Source organism: Thamnophis sirtalis, unplaced genomic scaffold, assembly GCF_051295495.1.
Source record: "Thamnophis sirtalis isolate CommonGarterSnake01/CBP01778 unplaced genomic scaffold, rThaSir2_p1.2 scaffold_4, whole genome shotgun sequence".
Taxonomy (NCBI): domain Eukaryota; kingdom Metazoa; phylum Chordata; class Lepidosauria; order Squamata; family Natricidae; genus Thamnophis; species Thamnophis sirtalis.
Genome location: NW_028261384.1, coordinates 118,392,681 through 118,415,631, shown reverse-complemented (window position 1 = coordinate 118,415,631; position 22,951 = coordinate 118,392,681). Strand labels below are relative to the sequence as shown.

Below are 22,951 nucleotides of genomic sequence, written 5' to 3'. Positions count from 1 at the left end.
TTGGCCTGGGCGCGCCTGCCGGCTGGCGGGAAAATCATTAACCACCTATTGGCCAGCCGCCTGACAGCTGTCAAGTATAAATAGCTGTCAGGTGGCCCGCACACTGTCCATGTTCTGAACTTGTTAGTTGCTGTTGCCTGTTAATAAAGACGTTGACTTTTTACCTCACGCCTCGTACTTTAAACTATCATCTTCAGTTTTGTGTGGCTGAAAAAATTGGAGACCCACTGACTTCAAAGCAGATAGTAATGAAATAAGATAACTCAACTTCACACGTTCCTTTTCGCTGTTGTCAGTTTCTGTAATCTTACCCTAGCATTCTCACAATAATGCACTATCTATCCGTCTGTCTGTCTGTCTGTCTGTCTGTCTGTATTTCTTCAAGCTGGGTTTTGGGCTTAAAGTGTGATCGGAGCTGCCGTCTTTCTATAAATCTTGGTGGGGTTAGGACTGTTGAGATGTGTGAGGAAGTTGTCCAGTTTTTCTTTCCCATATGGCCAAATCATGAAAGTGTCATCAACATATCTAAGCCAGAGTTTGGGTTTGTGTTCAGATTTATCTAAAGCGTTAGTTTCAAAATGTTCCATGTATAAATTTGTGATGACGGGTGAGAGGGGTGATCCCATGGGTGCTCCTTCTCTCTGCTTGTATCTTTGTCCATTATGGATGAAGTATGTGTTGGTTAGGCAGTGGTTGGTCAGGTCCAGGATGTGTTTAGGGGGGTTGTGTTTGTTCTGGATAGCTGTCAAAACTGGACAACTTCTTCACACATCTCAACAGCCTACACCCCAAAATACAATTCACCATGGAAATAGAAGCAAACAACCAACTTCCCTTTCTGGACATCCTAATCTACAAAAAATCCAATGGCTCCCTAGGACACACCATCTACTGGAAAAAAACACGCCAACCACTACTTAAACACACAGTCCCATCACCACCTTGCACAGATCAACTCTGTAGCCAAGACCCTCATCTCCAGAACCAAATGCCTAGCCGACAAAGACCACCTGAAAACTGAATTACACACTCTCACAAATGTATTAATCTCCAATGGACTCCAAAGAAAAACAATTGCCAACCTAATCAAAAGAGAGATTCCCCACAAAAACCAAGATACAAACAGGACAACAGCATCGCCCCCCTCCCTTACATCAAAGGCACCACAGATAAAATCAGCACAATTTTCCACAAACACAATATCAAAATAGCCTTCAACACTGACCCAAAAATAGTTAACATCTTAAGAAACCCCAAAGACAAAAATCTAGCTAGAAAACCAAGGAGTCTACGAAATACCATGCAAAATCAGTCCTGCAACATACATAGGACAAATGAACAGGAGAATAAATGCAGGCATCGCAAAACACAAGAACGTAGTAAGAAAAAAAAAAACTTCCTCCCTTTTCCAGCACCTTAAAACTACAGGACATGAAATTAATTTTGAAGGAACCAAGTTAATCTCCAAAACAGAAAACTTCAACAAGAGAATAATTATGGGAGCTATCGAAATAGAGAAACACCCCAACAACATGAATAAACGTGACAATACCTCCCACCTACCAAACATTTGGAAACCAGCCCTAGTCAACAAATGAGCCCCACCCACCACCCAGGCCGTTACAACACGAAACAACAATAGACACACAGCCAGCACCAATCAGCACCAATCTACCAATCATGATACAACCACACAACCAATCATTCCACTTACTGAAACAAAGCCAGCACTCGACACCCACCCACTAAGATTTATAGAAAGACAGCAGCTCCGATCACACTTTAAGCCCAAAACCCAGCCTGAAGATGGCGAGTGAGACCTCGCTGAAATGTTGCCAAGACAATCTCAATCTTACACGGGAAAAGACCCGAATACAACAAGACCAGCATACCTACACCCGTGAAAATGTACGAATATATAACACACACACACATACACACATATATATATATACACATATTGTATGTGTGTGTGTGTGTATGTATGTATGTATATTGTATATGTGTATGTGTATGTGTATGTATGTGTGTATATATATATACATATACATATATACTTATACATATACATCAATATACATACATACATACATACATACATACATATATACATACATACATACATACATACATATATATGGATTTTGCAATTGTTTCTTTTATTAATTCCTTTGACTAATTGCTTTTCCCACATCAGATATATATTTTTCATTAAACTTTTTCTTCTGTGTCCCCTTTCTCAGTCTGCAGCTTTGTCGTACATAAAAGATGCCATGAATTTGTCACTTTCGAGTGTCCAGGGGCTGGGAAAGGGCCCCAGACGGATGTAAGTGCCTTTTTCATTACAGAATTCAGTGTCTTTTGAGAGATAAGTGAGATTGTGGTGAAGAAAAAATATCGTTTGGAGATGTTTTAAAACTTGGATAGTGGGTCCCTGCATTCCAGGTGAACGTCCTGGTTTCCTTGCTATTTATACTGCTGAGAGAGGGAATGGATACTTTCAGCAGCTGGCATGGTCCTATTTCTGTTGCCCTTGGCCTGAAATATTAGGGAATAAACTAGAAAAGATGGGAAGATTTGCCTGTTCTCTTTCAGAAGAACAAATTTGCCAGGTTTTTTTTTTCTTGCATAAAATTTGGGGGTATATTCAGGCATTCTGGATGCAAAGGCAGATTTATGTCATACAGATGCAGACATATTTCCTTGTGTACACCACTTGTTCTACAGTGGAGAAAATACATGAGCATGCATAGACACACAGGGTGGCTGGATAGCGTAATGGTTAGAGCACAGTTTTTGATGTTATCTGACATGAACCATTTCATTATCTTTAAGAGCTGAGGTGGCGCAGTGGTTAGGGTGCAGGCCACTTCAGCTGACTGTTATCTGCAGTTCAGCAGTTCTAATCTCACTGGCTCAAGGTTGACTCAGCCTTCCATCCTTCCGAGGTGGGTGAAATGAGCACCCAGATTGTGGGGACGATATGCTGACTCTGTAAACCGCTTAGATAGGGCTGAAAGCCCTATGAAGCAGTATATAAGTCTAACTGCTATTGCTATTGCTATTTTCTGTATTTCTACTATTATTAGATTGTTTTTATCCTGCTTTTACTACCTTTTTCTAAGGAAGCACAAGATAGCTAACATATCAAATACTCCTTCCTCCTCTACTCTTCCCACAACAACCCTCTGAGGTGGGCTGGGCTGAGAGAGAAGTACTGAACGCAGAACTAGAACTCACTCTCTCCTGGTTTCTAGGCCAACATTTTAGCCATTATTCCAAACTGGCTTTTTTCTCTATGGTGAGAAAAGGGCATATAGACATTTTACAGATAATGGAATTCAGATAAACAAAACTGTTGCTTTCTGGCTGTCACACAATAATGGATAATTGCCTTCACTAATTACATGTGTTTATAAATTTTCTCTTTTGCAGGATCCCCGCAATAAGCATAAGTTCAAAATCCATAGCTACAGCAGTCCCACTTTCTGTGATCATTGTGGCTCACTCCTGTACGGACTAGTTCACCAGGGGATGAAATGCACCTGTGAGTTAAACATTAATCTTTCTCTAGAGTTGTGTGGATTGTTATAGAGGAAAAATAAAACAAAATGTTGTTAACTAAATAGCAGAAATGATTGTCAAAGCTTCTTTCAACTAAAGGCTGCTGTGGCATGGAAAAAGTTCCAAGTTCTAATATTATATCCCTCCTGAATACACAAGGCAGGCAGATAAAATATTTTTATTATTAATAATATGGTTGGTTGCACAATCAGTCAAATGGTTAGATTGGATTTTGCTTTTTTATTCCTCTCTCGAGTCCTTCCCATGGATCTAGGATAGGCAAATATTATTCAATGGTATTAAAAGTATTGTCACAGGTGTAAGCTGTTCCAAGTAAAGCTGTCTTAGAAGTTCTCTAGATGTTTTGGGATTGTACCCAAGGTGCCTATGATTATGGCTACTATCTTTGCTTTCTTTTGCCATAGTTTTTCTACTTAATGTTTGCAGCTCTTTTTTTTGTGATATCCCCCCCCCTCATTTCTTTCTCTTCCCTTCTGTTGTCTCCATTGCTACTGCAGTGTCCACTATCCAGACATTTTTCTTTTTTATTGAAAAGTATTAACTTTAGGTTGTTATATGGCAGGTGATATAGTCTGTTTGAATTTTAAAGTCCCAGAGCACCCTGGGATGTCCATTTACTATTACAGTCATTTATTTTGTGGCCTCACCAAGTCTTGCTTGCAAGTAGGTAATATTTCTTGCAGACATTCTAATGCACCATTGTTGCTATGTTGTCATGCTGTGGTTGGTAGTCAGTCTGTGCCATCTTTTTACAGCATTTAAGTGTTTCTTCTGCTTCTTTATAGAGACGGCACTTGCTATCTGTTGCTGTCTTCTCAACAATGGCTATGTATGCATTTGTAGCCCTATGTTTTTTTCTTCAGCTTTCCTGGTTTTATTCACTGATGGGACTTGTTATTTGCTTTGCCTGCTATTATTTTGAATGTACCAGCCATGTAAACCTTTGACTTGCCATGTCTCTTTTCTATTCTTCATTTGGTCTTTCTTATAGTTCAATTCAATATCTCTGATATTTAGTAGACCTTCGTGTAATACTACTTCAGTGTATCTTCTTCACTGTCCTTCAAATATTCTTCCAATTACAATACTAATAGTTTGTTTGTGTGCGAGAGTGTGTGTAATAACATACATAATTCAACAATATAATTTCAAGAGGTGGGAGTCCTCCACACCATGAAAATGTGAATGCTCCATTGGATATCGGGCATCTCCCTTCTTGACCATATCACAAATGACACCATTCGACAGCATTTTGGTGTGCCACCAATTATAGAGAAGATGAGAGAAGGCTGGCTCCACTGATATGGACATGTCCAGAAAGCAGTACCTTCCACCATTGCCAAGACTGCCTTCCTAACTAGAAATCAATGGCTGGTGACCTCACGGGCATCCAAAACAGAGATAGCAAGACACCATCAAGAAAGATATGCAAGCTGCGGGCTTGCGCCCTGGAGACGCAGCTGACTATGCAAAATGGTGTTCAATGATCCGAAAAGCAGACCCTGCACCTGCGGGAATACACTAGGAAGCAGAAGAGTCTGCATTCATATATGAATACAGTAGCATTCATCTAAAAATGCTCTACATTACATATGCTAGAAAAACTGCATGCTTTAAATAATTTTAGTTCAGTTTAGCTACCTTATCTATTTTTTATTTTTATTTTATTTTATTTTAGCAAAGCCTTACTCTTTCATTCTTCTACACTTGATACACACTTTAAAAAGAGATAATGAAGTATTTACTTTCTTCCTGCTGTTCCTTTTATGCATCAAAATGAGCTTGTAAAATAGACTATTCCATCTCAGATAGGCAAGAGACAACAACTTTAGTGTGCTGCCTCAAGGAAACAATGTGTTCAAGTAAACGAAGGGCGAAAGATTCTAGTTCTTCTGTTGTATTGAGCCTATCTGTTTATTGGAAACTTATTTTTATGTGAACAGAGCTCTTCTCAGGTTTCCTGAAAATATTTAAGGTTGACCCTCCATTTACGACTTGAGTAGTAGCAGCCTATTATGAATCTTGATATCATGGGATTTTGAAAGCTATGATTGTAAGATGAAGATGAAGATTAAGCGACTTTAAAATTGTAAGCCTTCTGGAGTTCAGTGATAGCCAAATAACCATTAGCTGGATAGATGACAATATTTATATTTGGCACACAAAGAAAATATGATTCCATTTTGTAACTTCATTATAGCAAAGCAGCTCTATAAATTCTGGGTGTATAGAAGTAGATTCATCTTAAATTGCACCCTCAGGGATGTAGAAACATCAAAATACATAAATTCAAAAAGAAATTTTATGTAACCAGTGCAGCCAGTGTCTTAAGAATTTGGGAGCAATAATGGAGAAGCCATTGCATCAAATGTGGGTGCCTGAATGTAAGTATGTTAAAGGGCATTAATTGGTTTTTTTTAATGGAAGATGTGGCCAATATTATGATTTTGCTTTCTCCCAAAGATTCAGAGTGGATCCCTGCAATCAGTTATAGAACAGATGGTGAACAGCCTTCAGCTAATTTGCTGAATCTGACCTATGCTTTTTCTGAGATAGGCTTGCAAACACAGCCAAATGGCTTCTTCATTTCAAGAGCAATATCAGAAAGATGTTTGCATGTAGCAAAGAAGACTGTTATCTCATTAGAAGCATCTTTGTTAATTAATGATATGGATTTGCAGTGATTAATCTTTAAAAAAAAATGAAGTATGTGTTGCTTATTACATGATACAGCCAGAAGCTGCAATCTGGCATTCTCCTAAACGGGACTCCCTCCTGTATAAATGAATGAAAAAGAAATGCCTCTTTTTTAAAAAGATACCTTTTATCTAGGGCACTTGTAACTTCCTGTAGTAAAATATTTAACTTAACAGGGGGGAAAAAATGTGATTTCACTAATTGAAGACATATTATAAAATTAGAAGTAGGGATGTACACGAAGCAGAAATGTGTTTTCTTTTGAACTTGAAACGAACAGACCTATATCCTAGATTGAATGTTTTGTTCTAATGTGTCAGCCCTTTGAAGTAGGCAGGGTCAAGAAACACAGACATTCCAATAATGCTTCTTTATAGTAATAAAATATATTAACAGAATCTTGAAATTCTGTCCTAGTGTTTCTCAACCTCAGCAATTCTAAGATGGTGAACTTCATCTTCCAGAATTCTCCCGCAAGCATGGTCCACTTCAAAAGTGATATTCCGCTGGTTCGCACCGGTTCAGGTGAACCAGTAGTGATGGCAGCGTGAGACTCCATCCACCCACCCAGACATCATCACGCACTTTCTGCACATGAGCAGAAGGTTCTGCGCATGCCCAGATGTGCGCACTTCTGCTACTGAACCAGTAGTGAAGAAAAGAGATACCATTACTGGTCCACATCTTAAAATTCCTGTGGTTGAAAAACACTATAGATACTGCCCTACACTGTTCTCTTTGTCCTTTATTATACTAATAAAATCAAAACAGTTTTCTTAGTTTTTTTTCTTATGCTTTCTTCAAACTCTGGATGATGTAAATGCTTCTCTTAAGCCCCTCCTGGACAGTTGTTTCATACCAAGTTCATACAATTCCTTTACACAACCCTGGAACAAATTCTTAGAACACATACATTTTATATCAAGCTTACAACATTCAGAAGGTTGAACTGGTTGGATGTGAGGTTGCTTCCTGTGACCTGAGCTATTGGAATTCTGAAATATTGTTAAATTTTTGAAATAGGTAAGTTTTGTTCTAATTGCTGTTTTTTCCCTGGCCTCAGAACAAAACTCTTGTAAATGCAAAGCTCAGAACACTCAAACTAACCATGTTTAATTAAAAGGTTTTAAAAATGAAAACTCCAAGATTTATTTGCTAATATTTAGAAAAACCTTTTCATATAAGCAATAAATTGAACCTATGTCAGAGTATGGACAGCTTTTCTCCTTATGTCTATCAGCTTTGAGCTGATTTGCCAACCTCTGTTGCCCCCTGCAGGCTGTGAGATGAATGTACACAAACGCTGTGTCCATTGTGTTCCCAGTTTGTGTGGTGTTGACCATACAGAACGCCGTGGACGCCTCCAACTTCAAATTGAGACATTTGGGAGTGATGAGATCCGGGTGACTGGTAAGGAAAGAGTGGCATTGAAGTGTAATGAAATTGGACACATGTGTCTATTCACTTATTAATATCTTATAAGATGTTCTGTTCTCAACATTTTGATCTTGAAACTAATATTGGTGGCATCATCAGGAACTGGGCCTTTTTGAGGGTAGTCTTCCAAAAACAGAGTAATAGGATATGGGGACTAGAAACTTCATTTTAAAAAGCAAGCTGAAGTAACCTGGACTCCTATTTTGTTTATGAATCACCTCACCAAAACCTCTTCATTCTTTACTTAAGGAATTAGGAGCTTTTGAAAACAGGTAGAAATAGGAAAGCCTTGGGGGAGGGGAGGGGGGCAAGCTAGCTTGGAAAGGTGGGAGAAGACACTGAAGTGGGAATGCAGTACTGTTTGCCCAACATCATTTCTCTTTTCTAAGGAAAGAACATTTGCAAATTTGGGGTGTGTACTCATGGGAAAACCTCAGGACTTTGCTAAAATATCCAAGGCAAACAAATTGTGTCTGGGTAATAGTTTCCATTGTTTTGCCATCTTTGGATATGCAGAGAAACTGCAGTCTCTATATAAATTATTAGTTCTTTCTTTGTCTCAAGATAAGATCAGTTTATTAACGTCCAATGCTTGTGACTGTAATTTCTGAAAGGAACTTGGTACTGTAGATATTTTGAAAAACTACCTGGGATTAGATTTTAGGGGGTTGATGAAATTGATCGGTTAGACACAGGTCTTCTAATGAAGGAGCCCTAAGCATTTCAAATTTATTTCTTTATCCTATTTCTATAGCTGCCCAACTCAATCAGATGACCAGCTACCTTCAGCTTGGTGTTGTAGTACTTAAAAACTAGTCTTGATTCTTTAATATCGCAAATTAAAAGACCTCATTTAAAAACATTGATGAATATGCCTTCAGCCAGTGCAAGATTTAGTCCATGAGTAGACTAGCTAATCCTTCTTACAAACATTTCTGTGATAAAAATTTCAGAATATAGCAATAAAATGAGATGTAGCGGACATCCACAAATCTGCTTCTTCCCGTCACTTGTTTCAGAGAGGATCAGAATGAATTATATAAATATAGGCATGTTTACTCATTTTGCATTTTTAAACATGCAGTAATTCTTTTGCAATTCATTTAGGATCCAAGATTCAGTTTTGCATTTAGTTCTGGTATCAGGTGTAAAATCCCAGTGAACCTTCCTAAGCAAATATGCATACTCATTTCTGCAATTGCTTCTCTTTTTTTCTCTCTTTCTCCTTGAAGGATTCAATTTAGTTATGGTGAACTAAAGCTGGACCAGGAAGTCACAAAACCTCCCCTTTTCATTTGAAAAGGGATTAACTTATTGTCATGAAAAATAGATGAAAATAATGCATAATGAATAATAAAAATATTAAAGAATAATGAAACATGGAGGCAGCCCAGATGATGCGATTGGAGGTTTGAAGAATGACTTGGGTTCTTCAGAATAGAAGAGTATTGCGGCACCAACTACAAAACACTGGCAGTTTTGATAGGCCGGGGTGAAGAATGGGTCTGATTGGGGTGGTGAAGGCTGGGCACCTGGGTTCTATTACTAGCTACAAAACTTGACATTCCCCCGCCTCTGCTTTTCACACCTTCCCCTGCAGTCTTTCTCGCTGTCTTTCTCCCGCATTCTGGAACACCAGCACGTAGGTGGTGAGAAGAAAGCCATTGCTGCATTCTTCTTGACAGAAGGGGATTTCCTCACCCACCCTACCATCCCCTTCTCCCCCATGCACACACACACGCAAACATACATAAGTTGCTGCGGCAGCAATTTTCGTGGCCCACAGCAGGTGGCCCAGGAGAGATGCCAGCAGTTCCTCCTCCCTCAGCCCACAAGCGAACACAGGAGGTCTGCCTTCCTACCCACTCACTCTTCCCTCTGGTACAAGGACTCCGTTGGAAGTTAATAATCTTTTTTGGAAGCTGGTATCACTGTTTCTATTTCCCTCCCTTCTTTCCGCATCAGTTGGAGAAGCACTGAACTTGATCCCGATGGATCCCAATGGTCTGTCTGATCCTTATGTGAAAATCAAGCTGATTCCTGACCCAAAGAATCTCACAAAGCAAAAGACCAGAACCGTCAGGTCCACCCTTAATCCTGTCTGGAATGAAACCTTTGTTTTGTAAGTATAGGAAGGAGAGGCCTCAGGGAGCTATGCATTTTATTTATCAAATTTAGAAATGGAGGGAGGAGGAGCTTCATGGTGCTAACCAGCCTTATGGCTGTGTGCTCCACTGTGAGCCCCAAGCAGGATGGGAGGGTGAGGTCTCTAGACATTTCTGAAAGTCCAGGATACTGGAGGCCTGCTTTACCTTTGGGGGAAGAATGCTCTAAAGCAGGGTGTCAAACTCAAGGCCCGCAGCGGATCTGGCTCACAGGTTACTTAGATCTGGCCCACAGGACAACCCTGGAAACAGCGAAGGACCGGCCTGCACTGCCTCTGCCAGCGAAAACGGAGCTCGGGAGGACCACGCATGGCCCCCAGAGCTCTGTTTTCATTGGCAGAGAGCTGTAGGATGCAATCTTGGCTGAAAATGGAGCCTGGGAGGGCCACCCATAGGTTTGCCGAGCTCCGTTTTCATTGGTAGAACACTCGGGCTACCATAGGCGCCAGCCCCCACCCCCTGTCAGCATGATGTCAAGCTGGCCACACACACCCTGCCCCCCCAGGTTAAATACAACCCTGATGCGACCCGCAATGAAATTGAGTTTGCCACCCCTGTTCTAAAGGGTGGGAGCAACAGCAGAGAAGGCTTTTTTTCTGACCCCGCTAGTCGGAATTCTTTAATTCAGGGGTCTCCAACTGTAGCAATTTTAAGACTTGTGGACTTCAACTCCCAGAATCCCCCAGTCAGCCATGCTTTAACAGAAGGTATCGCAGTGGGACCAAGTGGGAAAGGCTAATGTAATGGGGCAAGGATGATTCTATAGGTAACTTATTCCTATGCTATGTGGGGCTTCAAAGCTCATAACCAACACTTGAATTGGATCTGGAAGCAAATTGGCACCGAGTGCAACAGAGAGATTTCATGCATCATTCTTTGGACTACCTAGATTTATCATGCAGCCACATTCCATACTAGCTGAAGTTTCTAGAGACTGTTCAACGGTAGCCCCATGTAGAGTGGATTGTAATAATCCAGTTGGGAGATGACCAAGGCATGAATGGCTGAATGGAGAGCCTTCCTTTCCAGGAAAGGATGCACAACACAAAATAACAACAAAATTTATTTATTCAGGTTTTTTAAATTTCCTTCCTTCCCTTTGTCACCCACCAGCACCCTGCAGCCAGGTGACATGGACCGGCGCCTCTCCATCGAGGTTTGGGACTGGGACCGGACAACCCGCAATGACTTCATGGGTGCCATGTCCTTTGGAGTCTCTGAGCTGTTCAAGGGCCCCATGGATGGCTGGTAAGGGGAAACCTGTTGGGTAGGAAAAAAATGGAAGAGAACAATGGAGCAACACAGTGGCCCACCAGTGCTCATATTCTCTCTCTTTCTCCGTCTTGGCGTCTTTTTGGATTTTATCTGTTTGCTTGGTTGGCACCATCCTCTTTCTATTTCTCTGTCTCTCACTCTCCTTTCCTTTAATTTAACCCTGCAAATATCTCCCATTTTTGGCTTCCATCCATTCATTCTGTTCTCCTCTCCCTATTTTCTTCCCCATCATCCCTCTTGCTCAACCGCTCCCTCTTTTGTCCACTTCCGCCCTGCCCAATGTCCCTGTCTGCGTTGCTGTCCCAGGTACAAATTGCTCAATCAGGAGGAGGGCGAATATTATAGTGTCCCTGTGGCGGATGCAGAAAACTGTGGGCTGCTGCAGAAATTTGAGGTAACCATGTGGCTCCATGACAATGTTTGGATTGGTACCCCATATGCAAGTTCACTGAGCCGTAGGCTGAACTCTGCCATGCAACACCAGCAGAACTGCCCTTTCTTATCCTTTGGGGCAGTTTCACCCAGTTTGCAAGGAGCTCACTGAAAGATGGGATGGGATGGGCGACCAGCAAGAGCTCTTCCAGTCAGTAAACAAAAATGAGAAGCAACAATACCTGGGGGAGGGGGGGAGGGCCCTAAAAAGAATTTTTCCAATAGAACCACTTGCAATGTTCTTTGTATTTCACTCTTATCCCATAAATGAGGTGCATGGCTCAGTGGCTTAATGATGCTGGAGATGGCCTTTGCTTCAGCGGTTTGAATCCTAGCACTACGTGGTGGGGCGAGCTCCCGTCACTCGACTTGGCTTCTGCCCTCCTAGCAGTTCGAATACATGTTATATGCGAGTAGATAAATAGGTACCACTTCAGTAGGGAAAGGAGACGGCACTTCATGCAGAAGGTTAGAATCTTGCTGGCACTGGATCTTCCCAATTGCAAAACCCGTTTGCAAGCCGAGTGACAATTTTGGAGGAGGGAAATGGCCCCACATGACGCTTCAGGAAAGCAGCTTGTCTTTTTGGTGTGGAACTAGCTCGCCCCCTATGGTGCACTTTGGAAAGTGCGTGACCATGAACCAAACAGGGTTAGCAATCTTAGGTAGCCAAACTACTATTCTGCATCGTAGCAACGTAGTCTCCTGGCTAATGTAACATCGCCATACACTAAACAAACAAACCCATAAATGTTACCTTTTAAACCCAGTTTGGGCTGTGGGTGTTACACTCACTGTGTTGCCTCAAGCCTAATCATGAAGCATGTACTTCACAGCTCTAGGATCTATTGTGACAAACAGGATTACTGAAAGGCAGGCCTGTTGATCTATAAGATCAGCTCTAAGGTGAAGTAGAATGATAGATATGTCAAAGGGGGAGAATTTTAGCCACCCTCTCTAGCTGTGTGTTGTATCTTGACCTGCTGAAATGGCATTTGTTATGCCGCCATTAGACAGTCTCAACTCTCTTCTCTGGATGGGGAGATCATCTTATCCTTTGCCTTAAACAACTAAATTTCTCAAAATGGACCTATAAATGGTGGTGGGTGGTCCGGCTTAAGAATGGACAGAAATTACATTTTAATGAAGAGGTGGGATGGGAACAGAGGTCATTCAGGCAGCAACTTACATCTTGATGTTCTATTTTCCAGGCTTGCAATTTCCCTCTGGAACTCTATGAGGTATAAATTTTTCTTCTGTTTCTTTTATTTTGGGAGGAGGCAGAAAATGGATTCTTCTGTTGCCATAAAAACAGCCACCAATGCTCATTTAGAGAAAGAGGGAAGTGCAGGACAGAAGAACAGAGAAAGAGCCCACTTGATCCCTTGAATCTACTGATGTTCATCCAGTCCTTTGTTTTTAGGATCAATTATGCTGCTTTTTGGCTGCTTGCAGTAAATTGCCCATCTTTGACCCCTTCTTGCAGCCGTTGGTATGCTCCTTCTGAACTTGGAAACATGTCCTTAGCTAATGTGCTTAACAATCACGGATATGTCTCTCCTTGGGAACATTGTTGGCTGAATATCAGTGTTTAATTCTGGAGAAAAGGCATTTCCTTAGATCTGTCCATAAGCTGGAAGGAGAAAAATGGAGGTGGTAAATACTTTTGAAGCAAAAGTATCAGAGAAGGAAAGATAACACCAGGATCAATGAGATGAATCCACCTATTTGTGGTCTTCCCAGAAAGCAGTTCAGATAGTCCTCAACTTATGACTACAATTGAGTTGCAAATTTCCATTGCTAAGCAAGGCATCTGTTATGTAGATTTTGTCCACTTAACAACAATTTTATGACTTTTAGCCCCAGTTTTTAACAGCTTTAAACAACTGCAGTTGTTAAGTGAAGCATTCAGTTGTTAAGTGAATCTGGCTTCCCCCATTGACGTTGCTTGTCGGAAGCCAGCAGGGAAGATTACAGATGTGATCACTGTCATAAATACGACGCAGTTGCCAAGCATCTGAATTTTGACAATGTGATCATAGGGATGCTGCAACGGTTATAAGTGTGAAAAATGGTCATAACATCGAATGGTCACTAAATGAATGGTTGTAAATTGAGGATTAACTGTACCTTGAATATAAGTCTTCTAGAGTGGAGATTAAAAATCTGCCTAAAAATCTTTCGGAGCAGGGATAAAATCCTGCAGGTTCTAGAGAACCAGTAGCAAAAATTTTGAGTAATGTGGAGAACCGGCAAATGCCACCTCTGGCTGATCCCAGAGTGGGGTGGGAATGGGGATTTTGCAGCATCCTTCCCCTGCCATGCCCACCAAGCCACGCCCACAAAACCAGTAGTAAAAAAAAATTGAAATTCACCACTGGTCTGGGGTCATGGCAACTTCCTCAGTTTACTGTGGATCTGCCCTGTTTCTGTAATGAGTCCACGGATCCTCTTTTGAAGAACGTTAATTTGCAACTGCATATATTTCAAAATCACTCCATTCTTCATGAAGATTCTCAGTCATCCAGGTCATGGTTGTCCCAAAGATGCTTTTTCAAGAGGTGACTAGAGTTACTTTCTTTTTATTCACATCCCCAGAAGCTTCTTCAGCTCCGACTGAATGGTGGGTAATGGAAGGATTTATATTCCTTGCAGTCAGTTGGTCATTTGCATTCTTCTAGAGAGTCATTGAGGCCACTTGAAGATTTGTCTGTGTCCTCAGGGTCACCTGAGTAGTGCAAATGGGTATGGAGTCGTCTTGGAACTTCTGAAAGGACTGTATTGTCATTGAGAAGTGCAGGAAAGCACTGAAAGAATACAAGTGACCCGTTGTCTGCAAGGAATATAAACCCTTCCATTCCCCACCTTCCAGTCAGAGCTGAAGAAGCTTCTTGGATGAGAAACGAAACTTCTTCAAAGAAAAACAAGAAAATCTAGTTGCCTCTTGGAAAAGCACCTTTGGGACACTCCATTGTTCATTCTCACATGCTCCCTAATATCTAAGAATTTTACTATTTGTATTAAATGCAACTTGTACCAGCTTCTGTTTCAAAGGTATGAAAAAACAGGTGAACACCCAAGGTGTTCTTCAAAATTGCAGAGATTTCTGAAGTTTTAATGTAACTAGTTGCGATGCCCTTCATTCTGAGTCTTCATAACCTTCACACCTGCGTCTCCTCCTTTTGTTCTGCAGAAGGTTCGTCATGGTCTTATCCCATCTCCATCTCCAAGCCCCACAGACCCTAAGCGTGGCGGATTCTTTGGCATCAACCGCTTCCATATCTCGGACTTCAACTTTCTCATGGTTCTGGGCAAAGGAAGTTTTGGCAAGGTGGGTCTGCCATTAGGCAGTGGGTCCGAGGTGCATAAGAGAGGGAGGTACAAGTACTGGCAGTGTCCAAAGGGTGGGCCTTTGCAAAGGCAGAATTTCCTTACGGGAGGTGGAAACAAGAGTCAAGACTCTCCGGTGCTTTCTCCACAGGTGATGCTGGCCGAACGCCGTGGGACAGATGAGCTCTTTGCCATCAAGATCCTAAAGAAAGATGTGATCATCCAAGATGATGATGTAGAATGTACTATGGTGGAAAAGCGTGTCTTGGCCATGGGGGAACGTCCACACTTCCTGACTCAGCTGCACTCTACTTTTCAAACAGTGGTAATTCTTGTCTCCCAGAGTTATTTCATTAAACAAATGTTGTTGTTAGTTGCAAAGCCGCCCTTCGCAACCCCATGGACAGTGTTCCTCAAGCCTTCCTGTCCTCTACCATCCTCTATCGTCCCGTTCTTCTTTTGCCCTCAATCTTTCCCAGCATTAGGTTCTTCTCCAGTGAGTCCTTCCTTCTCATTAGGTGGCCAAAGTATTTTAGTTTCATCTTCAGGATCTGGTCTTCTAAAGAACAGTCAGGGTTGATCTCCTCTAGGACTGACCGGTTTGATTGCCTTGCAGTCCAAGGGACTCACAGGAGTCTTCTTCAGCACCATAGTTCAAAGACCTCAATTCTTTGGCGCTCAGCCTTTCTTATGGTCCAATTAAACAAATATTAGCCTTTTAATTAAATAGATTGGGAGTACCTAACAATAGCAACTTTTAAGAACTATGGACTTCATTTTCCAAAATTCTCCATCCAGGCATGGTGTCTGGGGAATTCTGGGAATTAAAATCCACAAGTCTTAAATTTGCCAAGGATGGAAACCCTGAAATCGCCTCTTTAATTGGAATAAATAATTTCTTCCCACCACTTAGATTTGGACAGAAGATAAATTAATAGTTCTACACTGAACCAATGCCACTTGTCCTTGAATTTTTTGAAATTATGCCATGTGTGCCCTTTACAAATGCAATTGGAGAAAGAAAGGGCTGTTTTTGAGACGATGCGAATTGTTTTTATATTAATTGTGTTCAAAATAATTTGAACAATAAAAAAACGCTACTTTTTATTAGAGAGCTTATTTATATAATCAAAGTATGTTTTATTTCGTGAACTGATGTCCACACATCTTAAAATGGCCGAGGTGGAGAAACACTGATTTAAGGAATACTTATAGATGAAATTATTTGTCTGGGGACATGTTCTGCTCTTTTCCTTTAAGGACCGGCTGTATTTTGTTATGGAGTATGTCAATGGAGGAGACCTAATGTATCACATCCAGCAGGTTGGGAAATTCAAGGAACCCCATGCTATGTACGTGAGTTTTTTTGAGGAAGTAGGCTATCTGTATGTCAACCATCATAAAACCCCAAGAAAAGTTACTCTGAAATACTTAAATACAGATTTAAAAATCATGATCAGCTCCCGAGAGTGGTCAACTCATCTGGTTTAATATCTTAGTCTAGTCAGCCCACGCACTATCACCAACCAGCAGCACCGTTCCTTGCTTGTCTTACAAAAATTAGAGACATGGGAAAAGTATCTCCCACTGCTCAGGTTATAAGTAGTCCTCGATTTAAGACTACAATAGATTTCATAATTGTGGTAATAAGTTGTGAAAGTAATTAAGTAGGTCATCATGTCACTGTGCCTAATTTTATGACCTTTTTAATGGCAATTGTTAAGTGAACTAAATGTTATGGGGCATTTCCTCCACCAGAAACTGGAAGTAACACTGGTTGAAACTTTTAGTTTGATTTTGAGAATCATAAGTAAAGATTCATCCTAGCATCCAAGTCAGAAAGGTGGTAAAAAACTAATTGATATATACCAAAGGTAGGGAACGATGACCCCTTTATGACTTGTGGACTTCAATTCCCAGAATTATGGGAGTTGAAGTCCACAAGTCATAAAAAGGCCATCATTCTCCACCCCTGGCATGTATAATGGAGTTAGATGGGAAAGCGATAGTTTATGAGATTGTGAATGTTGAATGTTGAATGTTTGAATGTTGAATGTTGAATGTTTATTTTATTTATATGCTGCCCTTTTCCCCCGAAGGGGACTCAGGGCGGCTCACAACTCAACCAAGGGAGAGGGATGCAGACAAAAATTAAAACGACAAGCAACAATACATAATTTAAAACACACAAGAGTCATACCATTCGAGAAGGGGGTAGAAGCTTTTTAGCCCCAGGCCTGTCAGAATAGCCAGGTTTTAAGGGCTTTGCGGAAGGTCTGGAGGGTGGTGAAGGTTCGAATCTCCACAGGGAGTTCATTCCAGAGGGTCGGAGCGGCCACAGAGAAGGCTCTCCTCCAGGTAGTCACCAGTCGACACTGGCCGGCGGATGGAATTCAGAGGAGGCCTAATCTGTGGGATCTAATCGGTCTAGAGGAGGTAATTGAAGTAATATAATTGCATGATTTCAGACTGGAAGTGAAGCATCGCTTTTATTTTTTTTTAAAGACAAAAAGAGAACATGCTTTGCAAAAAATGAAGTTTGTGCAGTGGTTAAGGTACCAGACTAGAAATCAGCAGGTAGTGACTTTTACTCCTGCTTTAGGCATAAAGCCAAGTAGGTGATCTTGGGCCAGTCACTTTCTTTCAGCAGCCCTAGGAATGAGACAGTGTCAAACCGCTTCTCACAAATCTCACCAAGAAAAACTGAAGGGTCTTGGCCAGGACTCAAAAACTGACTTGAAGACACCCGTAGACAAACAAATAATTCTCAGCAAGTGATTACTGTCCTCTATCTTCTATTGCTGTGCTCCCTGGCAGACGTTTTTCCACCTGGCAGGGCAGGCACAGCCAGACCTTCATCACTGGGTTAAAAAAAGAAAAATGCTCTGGAAAATATGCTCTGAACATCCCAATTGCCTTGGTTTAGAAATGGCTATAACCATCCAGTAGAGCATAAAAATGTGTCTATTGAAACTGCCATAAAACACACTGAAGATGCTAGCAGTGAGCCATTTGCCATCCTCTTTCTAATCCACCATTGTTTCCTCTATTCTGCTATAGATTTTATGCAGCTGAAATTGCGATTGGATTGTTCTTTTTGCATAACAAGGGGATTATTTACAGGTGAGTCTCTGGCTGCTGCCCATTCTCTATGCCTACCCAAGCCAGAGAAGGAGAAGAGTGGGGGCTGTCTTGAGTACAACTCTTGGGTCCTAACTACAACATCCCAATGTTTTAGTAAGAATTGAGAAGATAACAGCTCATGATCTCTGCAGCCTTCTTTTTTTTCCAGTGTCAAAATCCGAACACAGGTAATAGCAACAGCACTTAGACTTATATAGCATAATGCCCTCAACAATCTGGGTCATCATTTTATCTCCCTTGGAATGATGGAAGGCTAGTCAACCTGAATCAGGATCGAACTCCTTGCAGTGGACGGAGTCATTTATTTCTCAATTTATGACCATAATTAAGCCTGGAATTAGGATTGTAAGTCATGGTGGTTTTCAAGTGGGATACCACGTGACTGCGTTGATTTTTCAACTTTTTTTGCAGCAGTTGTTAATTGAACTCTGTGGTTGTTAAGCAGATGCCACCATCATTAAGCAAACATGTCAATTATTAACCCAATTTTCCCAATGGGTGTTTTTTATTGAAAGTGGCAAAAAATGATGGAAATTACGGTCAAGTGATCATGGGACGCTACGAATGGCCATAAATGTGAGCTGGTTGCCAAGTGCCCAAAATTCAATCACATAAGTGTGTGAGGGAGGGCTCGGAACTCTGGAACTCGGTTGTAAATATCTTCTAACAGTCACTAAGTGATCGATCATTAAGCAAGGACTGTTTGTAATTAGAAATTCTGGAGTCATTGTATAATTGTAACCCTGTGTTGTACAGACTCTATTCCAATTCTTCATATTGTTGTCTCTAGAGATTTGAAACTGGACAATGTCATGTTGGATGTTGATGGCCACATTAAGATCACAGATTTTGGGATGTGTAAAGAAAACATTTTCCCTGGCATCACCACCCGGACCTTCTGTGGAACACCTGACTATATTGCTCCAGAGGTACAGATCTCCACTTAAAAACTAATGCGCCCAGGTTCCATCTACTTTCATCTTCTACTTCCAGTTTATTTCTGAGCAGGATGTAAGGCGAGACTACCTGATCTCAAAGCGCACAATGGCTTATGGCCAAGTCACTTAAGGAAGCCTCTTCAATTGCAGGTTCCTCATTTTTGGGTTGCAATTGGTTGGGATTTTAGATCAAGTTTTCTCTTCAATTCCTATGTTTAAGGAAAATACCTCTACTAAGAGGAGAGAGAAGCCTCATCTTAAATTCCTTTCCATGGTCAAGTTAATCAATGGGTTTAGCTGGTTGAATAGTTTTGCTTGTATTTATTTTTTAATTTTTTTGAAAAAAAGTTCAATTATTTTTTATTGCTTTATTTACTATTGGATTTTTTAAAAAATCATCTCTCTACAGCGATCAGGGGACTAATCTTAAATTCCTTTCTTCATCAGCCTTTTGGGTCATGTTTAAATGTCTAATAGTTTAGATGGCAAATTGCTTTTATTTCTTTTTAAATCTGTAATAGTTTGGTGTTATTGTATTGTTTCACAAAATACCCTATTGCTAGAAATAAAAGAGAAAAGTGGAATCCAAATGTAATTGCAAAACAAGAAGAAAAAAACTGTATTCGCTTTTGGACTCTGTATACACATAAAGTTTATTGCTCTTTAAAATTTCAGGGTTTCAAATTCCTAAACTATGTACTATATCCAAACTCAGTATATCCATTATAGCCAATATGTTTTTGCATCTGAAATCCAGTTTTTACAATTAAACATACATTCAGGGACGCAACCTTGCTTTATTTCCTCTTAGACGCTATGTTCTCCCTGGGACATTTCAGTTTTAAATTCTGAAATGCTCCATCATGTCTATTTTTATTCTCAGAATATTTTGGATGGATGGGGCAGTGAATGAATGAAAACTCTGTTCTTTTATTGCATTTCGATTTTAATTGGTTGAAAAGCCCAGGATCCTAACTGTGTTATGACCATGGTTTTGAGGTTGAATCACAGCCATGCTGTTTGCTTCAAATCACTCTTGAAAAATAAAATTACAATGTCAAGAGTGGAATAGCAGGCTTTTATCAGGGTCGTTGCATGGAATGTATCTGTCCCATTTAAAAATTATTGTTTTATTTATCAGCTCAAAATGCAACTGTCAGTTCTTAAATGCTGTACGAAGTATTTCATGAGCCACCTTCTTTTGTAATAGCCAGCACACATATTTTATTCATCAATGGAAACTTTGCTCCAAAATTTCCACTGGAAGTAGAAATATAAGATAAAATCTTTTTGGTGATAATTCTCGGATGGTTGACTTCATTCTCCTTAGGGCATACTCTGCTCTTCTGTTTCATACAAGTAGTCCTCAACTTGCAACCTCAGTTGGTATTGTAATTTCTGCCCTAAGTTGTTACAGCTTAAGTTGGATCAAACTTGATTTTTATGGTATCATTCAAGCAAATCCAGCTTTCCCAGTGGGTGTTTTTTTTGCTGGAAATTGGCAAAATAAAGGTCACAAATGGTGCTCATATGACTGCAGGATTGTAAATCCAAGCTGGTGCCAAGCACCTAAATTGTGATGACATGACCATAGGAAAAGAAGGATGGTCATAAGTGTGAGTACAGGTCATAAGTCACTTTTTCCAAGTCCGGCGTAATTTTGAACAGTTGTCAAACAAATGGTCGTAAATCAAGGACTACCTGTACTTGCTTGCTTACTTTACTCATTTGTTTATATTAAATACAATTCCTACTTTGCAAACTTGGAAAAGATATTCTTTTGGTGAAGTATTTAGCCTCAGTAGATATATATGAGTTTTTCTCTTTGATTTTTTTGGCTTTATTGGTTATGTTTGGCTTGTTTGTAGATAATTATATCTTTACTTTTGTTAGCTGCTTAGTTGGCATTGCTTTGATCAAAACATGAAATGAGATATATCTCAAGGGGCTGAAATTGTCATTTTTCCCTCTCTTTAAGATTATAGCTTACCAGCCCTATGGGAAGTCAGTGGACTGGTGGTCATTTGGTGTTCTTCTATACGAAATGTTAGCTGGACAGGTACGTATATGTAAGGATTCTGGTAAGTATGTGCAAGAATTCTTTACCATTTACTCCATTTCAAAAATGTGTTTTACATTATCTGGAGAAATGATTGATAGCCATGAAACTATGAGATCAGGAAACAAAGGCTGTTAGGGATTAAACTCAGTCATTACCATTTTCCAGGTGTGCTCCAGAGAATTTTCATAATTTCCAAGTGGGGCTAAGATTTTTGAAACAAATTAATTTTGAAAGATACATATAAGGGGCTGATCTCTTAAATACCTGGATGTAGGGAATTTGTTGCTCATTGAGTCTCTGATAATAAACTAGCATTCCTTCCTGGATTCTTAGGAGCATCAATCTCTTATGAGAAGCTAGGAATCACCAGTGGTACTTAGCTCTTAGTGGAAATCTTAAGACTTGAGACTGAGAAAAAGAGGTTGCATTAAAACTGAAATATATATTTCCACTCAATATAGTATTAAATGAACAATTCTTCATTAATTAATCTATTTATTTGGCTTCCCATTTTACAGAAGTGACTTTGGACAGCTGACAAGATTAAAATAAACAACCCCTCCAAACAAAAGCACCCCCTCAAGGACAAATGATTAGCCATAGCAGCGGAGCCCACCATCACCCTGACTCAAAGGCCTGGGGGAACAGCCATGAGAACCATTTGAATTTCTGGGCCAATGCTGTTCTAACAAAAAGACATTGTTTAATAAAAGATACCTGGAGCATACTTTCTCTGCTAGATCTGATAGAGGGGAGGGGGAGAAACAATTGGAGAAAGGGCTTACTAGACATTTTGAAAAGAAAAGCATTCATGCGATTTCAGAAATGTAAAGTAGAAATGGGGTAAGATTCTTCCTGTTCTCCCAGAGGGCTTTGTATATTTCAATTGTCACACATAGAAGAGAACTACTTTTGTTCTCTCTATATGAATCCAAGTGCCATTCTGCAGCTGCCTTTTGCACAAAACCTGGAAATGTGGCTCAAAGATGTAAGATTAAGTGTTGTTTATCTGTGTTACATGTACAGTAGTTTTTACATCACTGAGGCGTCCAAATAGGAAAATGTATTTAATGGACCAAACATTTCACACACACATTCTATGCTTTCTGTGGGGAAAATAGAATAGTTGTTGCTTATTTTCTCTGTGTTTTCTTGATCTACAGCCACCATTTGATGGAGAGGATGAGGATGAACTCTTCCAATCGATTATGGAACACACAGTATCCTATCCTAAATCTCTTTCACGAGAGGCTGTCTCCATCTGCAAAGGAGTGAGTCTTGTTTCAGAACTGGCACACTTAGGTGGAAGGGGGGCTCCGTATCATATTTCCTGAGACAACATGAACGATTGAACCTTGTCAGCCTTCCCAGGTAGTCTGGAAAAGAAACACGACCAGTTCAGCCAATTCTACTTCACTGTAAGGCTACGTTAACAAAATCTCACAAGTTTAGAAAGCACAGATCTCCCACTTCTTTTTTACCACCTGATAAGTTAGGGAGGTTGTTTTGGGACAGCCTTACTATAATAATAGAGTTGGGAAGGGAACTTGGAGGTTTTCTAGTTCAACCTACTGCTTAGACAGGAAACTCTGCACCACTTCAGACAAATGGTTATCCAACATCTTTTTAAAAACTTCCAGCGTTCACAATTTCTGGAGGCAAGTTATTCCACTGATTAATTATTCTAACTGTCAGGAAATTTCTCCTTAGTTCTAGGTTGCTTCTCTCCTTGATTAGTTTCCACCCATTGCTCCTTGTCGTAACCTCAAGTGCTTTGGAGAATAGCTTGACTCCCTCTTCTTTGTGGCAGCCCCTGAGATATTGGAACACTGCTATCATGTCTCCCCTAGTCCTTCTTTTCATAAGACTGCACATACCCAGTTCCT

The 22,951-nt window shown here is 40.4% G+C and overlaps 1 protein-coding gene across 1 annotated transcript in view; it reads left to right on the top strand.

Annotated features, from left to right (window-relative positions):
- Window positions 1-22,951, top strand: part of PRKCG (protein kinase C gamma) — a 51,820-nt gene that overhangs the window by 24,259 nt on the left and 4,610 nt on the right. Inside the window, exons 3-16 of the mRNA XM_087713895.1 lie at window positions 2,244-2,326; window positions 3,436-3,547; window positions 7,561-7,692; window positions 9,685-9,841; window positions 10,998-11,132; window positions 11,466-11,553; window positions 12,803-12,832; window positions 14,785-14,922; window positions 15,073-15,246; window positions 16,182-16,273; window positions 17,982-18,044; window positions 18,856-18,994; window positions 20,982-21,062; window positions 22,229-22,336. Coding sequence (XP_087570021.1) covers window positions 2,244-2,326; window positions 3,436-3,547; window positions 7,561-7,692; window positions 9,685-9,841; window positions 10,998-11,132; window positions 11,466-11,553; window positions 12,803-12,832; window positions 14,785-14,922; window positions 15,073-15,246; window positions 16,182-16,273; window positions 17,982-18,044; window positions 18,856-18,994; window positions 20,982-21,062; window positions 22,229-22,336 — 1,532 coding nt within the window. The remainder of the gene's footprint in view (window positions 1-2,243; window positions 2,327-3,435; window positions 3,548-7,560; window positions 7,693-9,684; window positions 9,842-10,997; window positions 11,133-11,465; window positions 11,554-12,802; window positions 12,833-14,784; window positions 14,923-15,072; window positions 15,247-16,181; window positions 16,274-17,981; window positions 18,045-18,855; window positions 18,995-20,981; window positions 21,063-22,228; window positions 22,337-22,951) is intronic.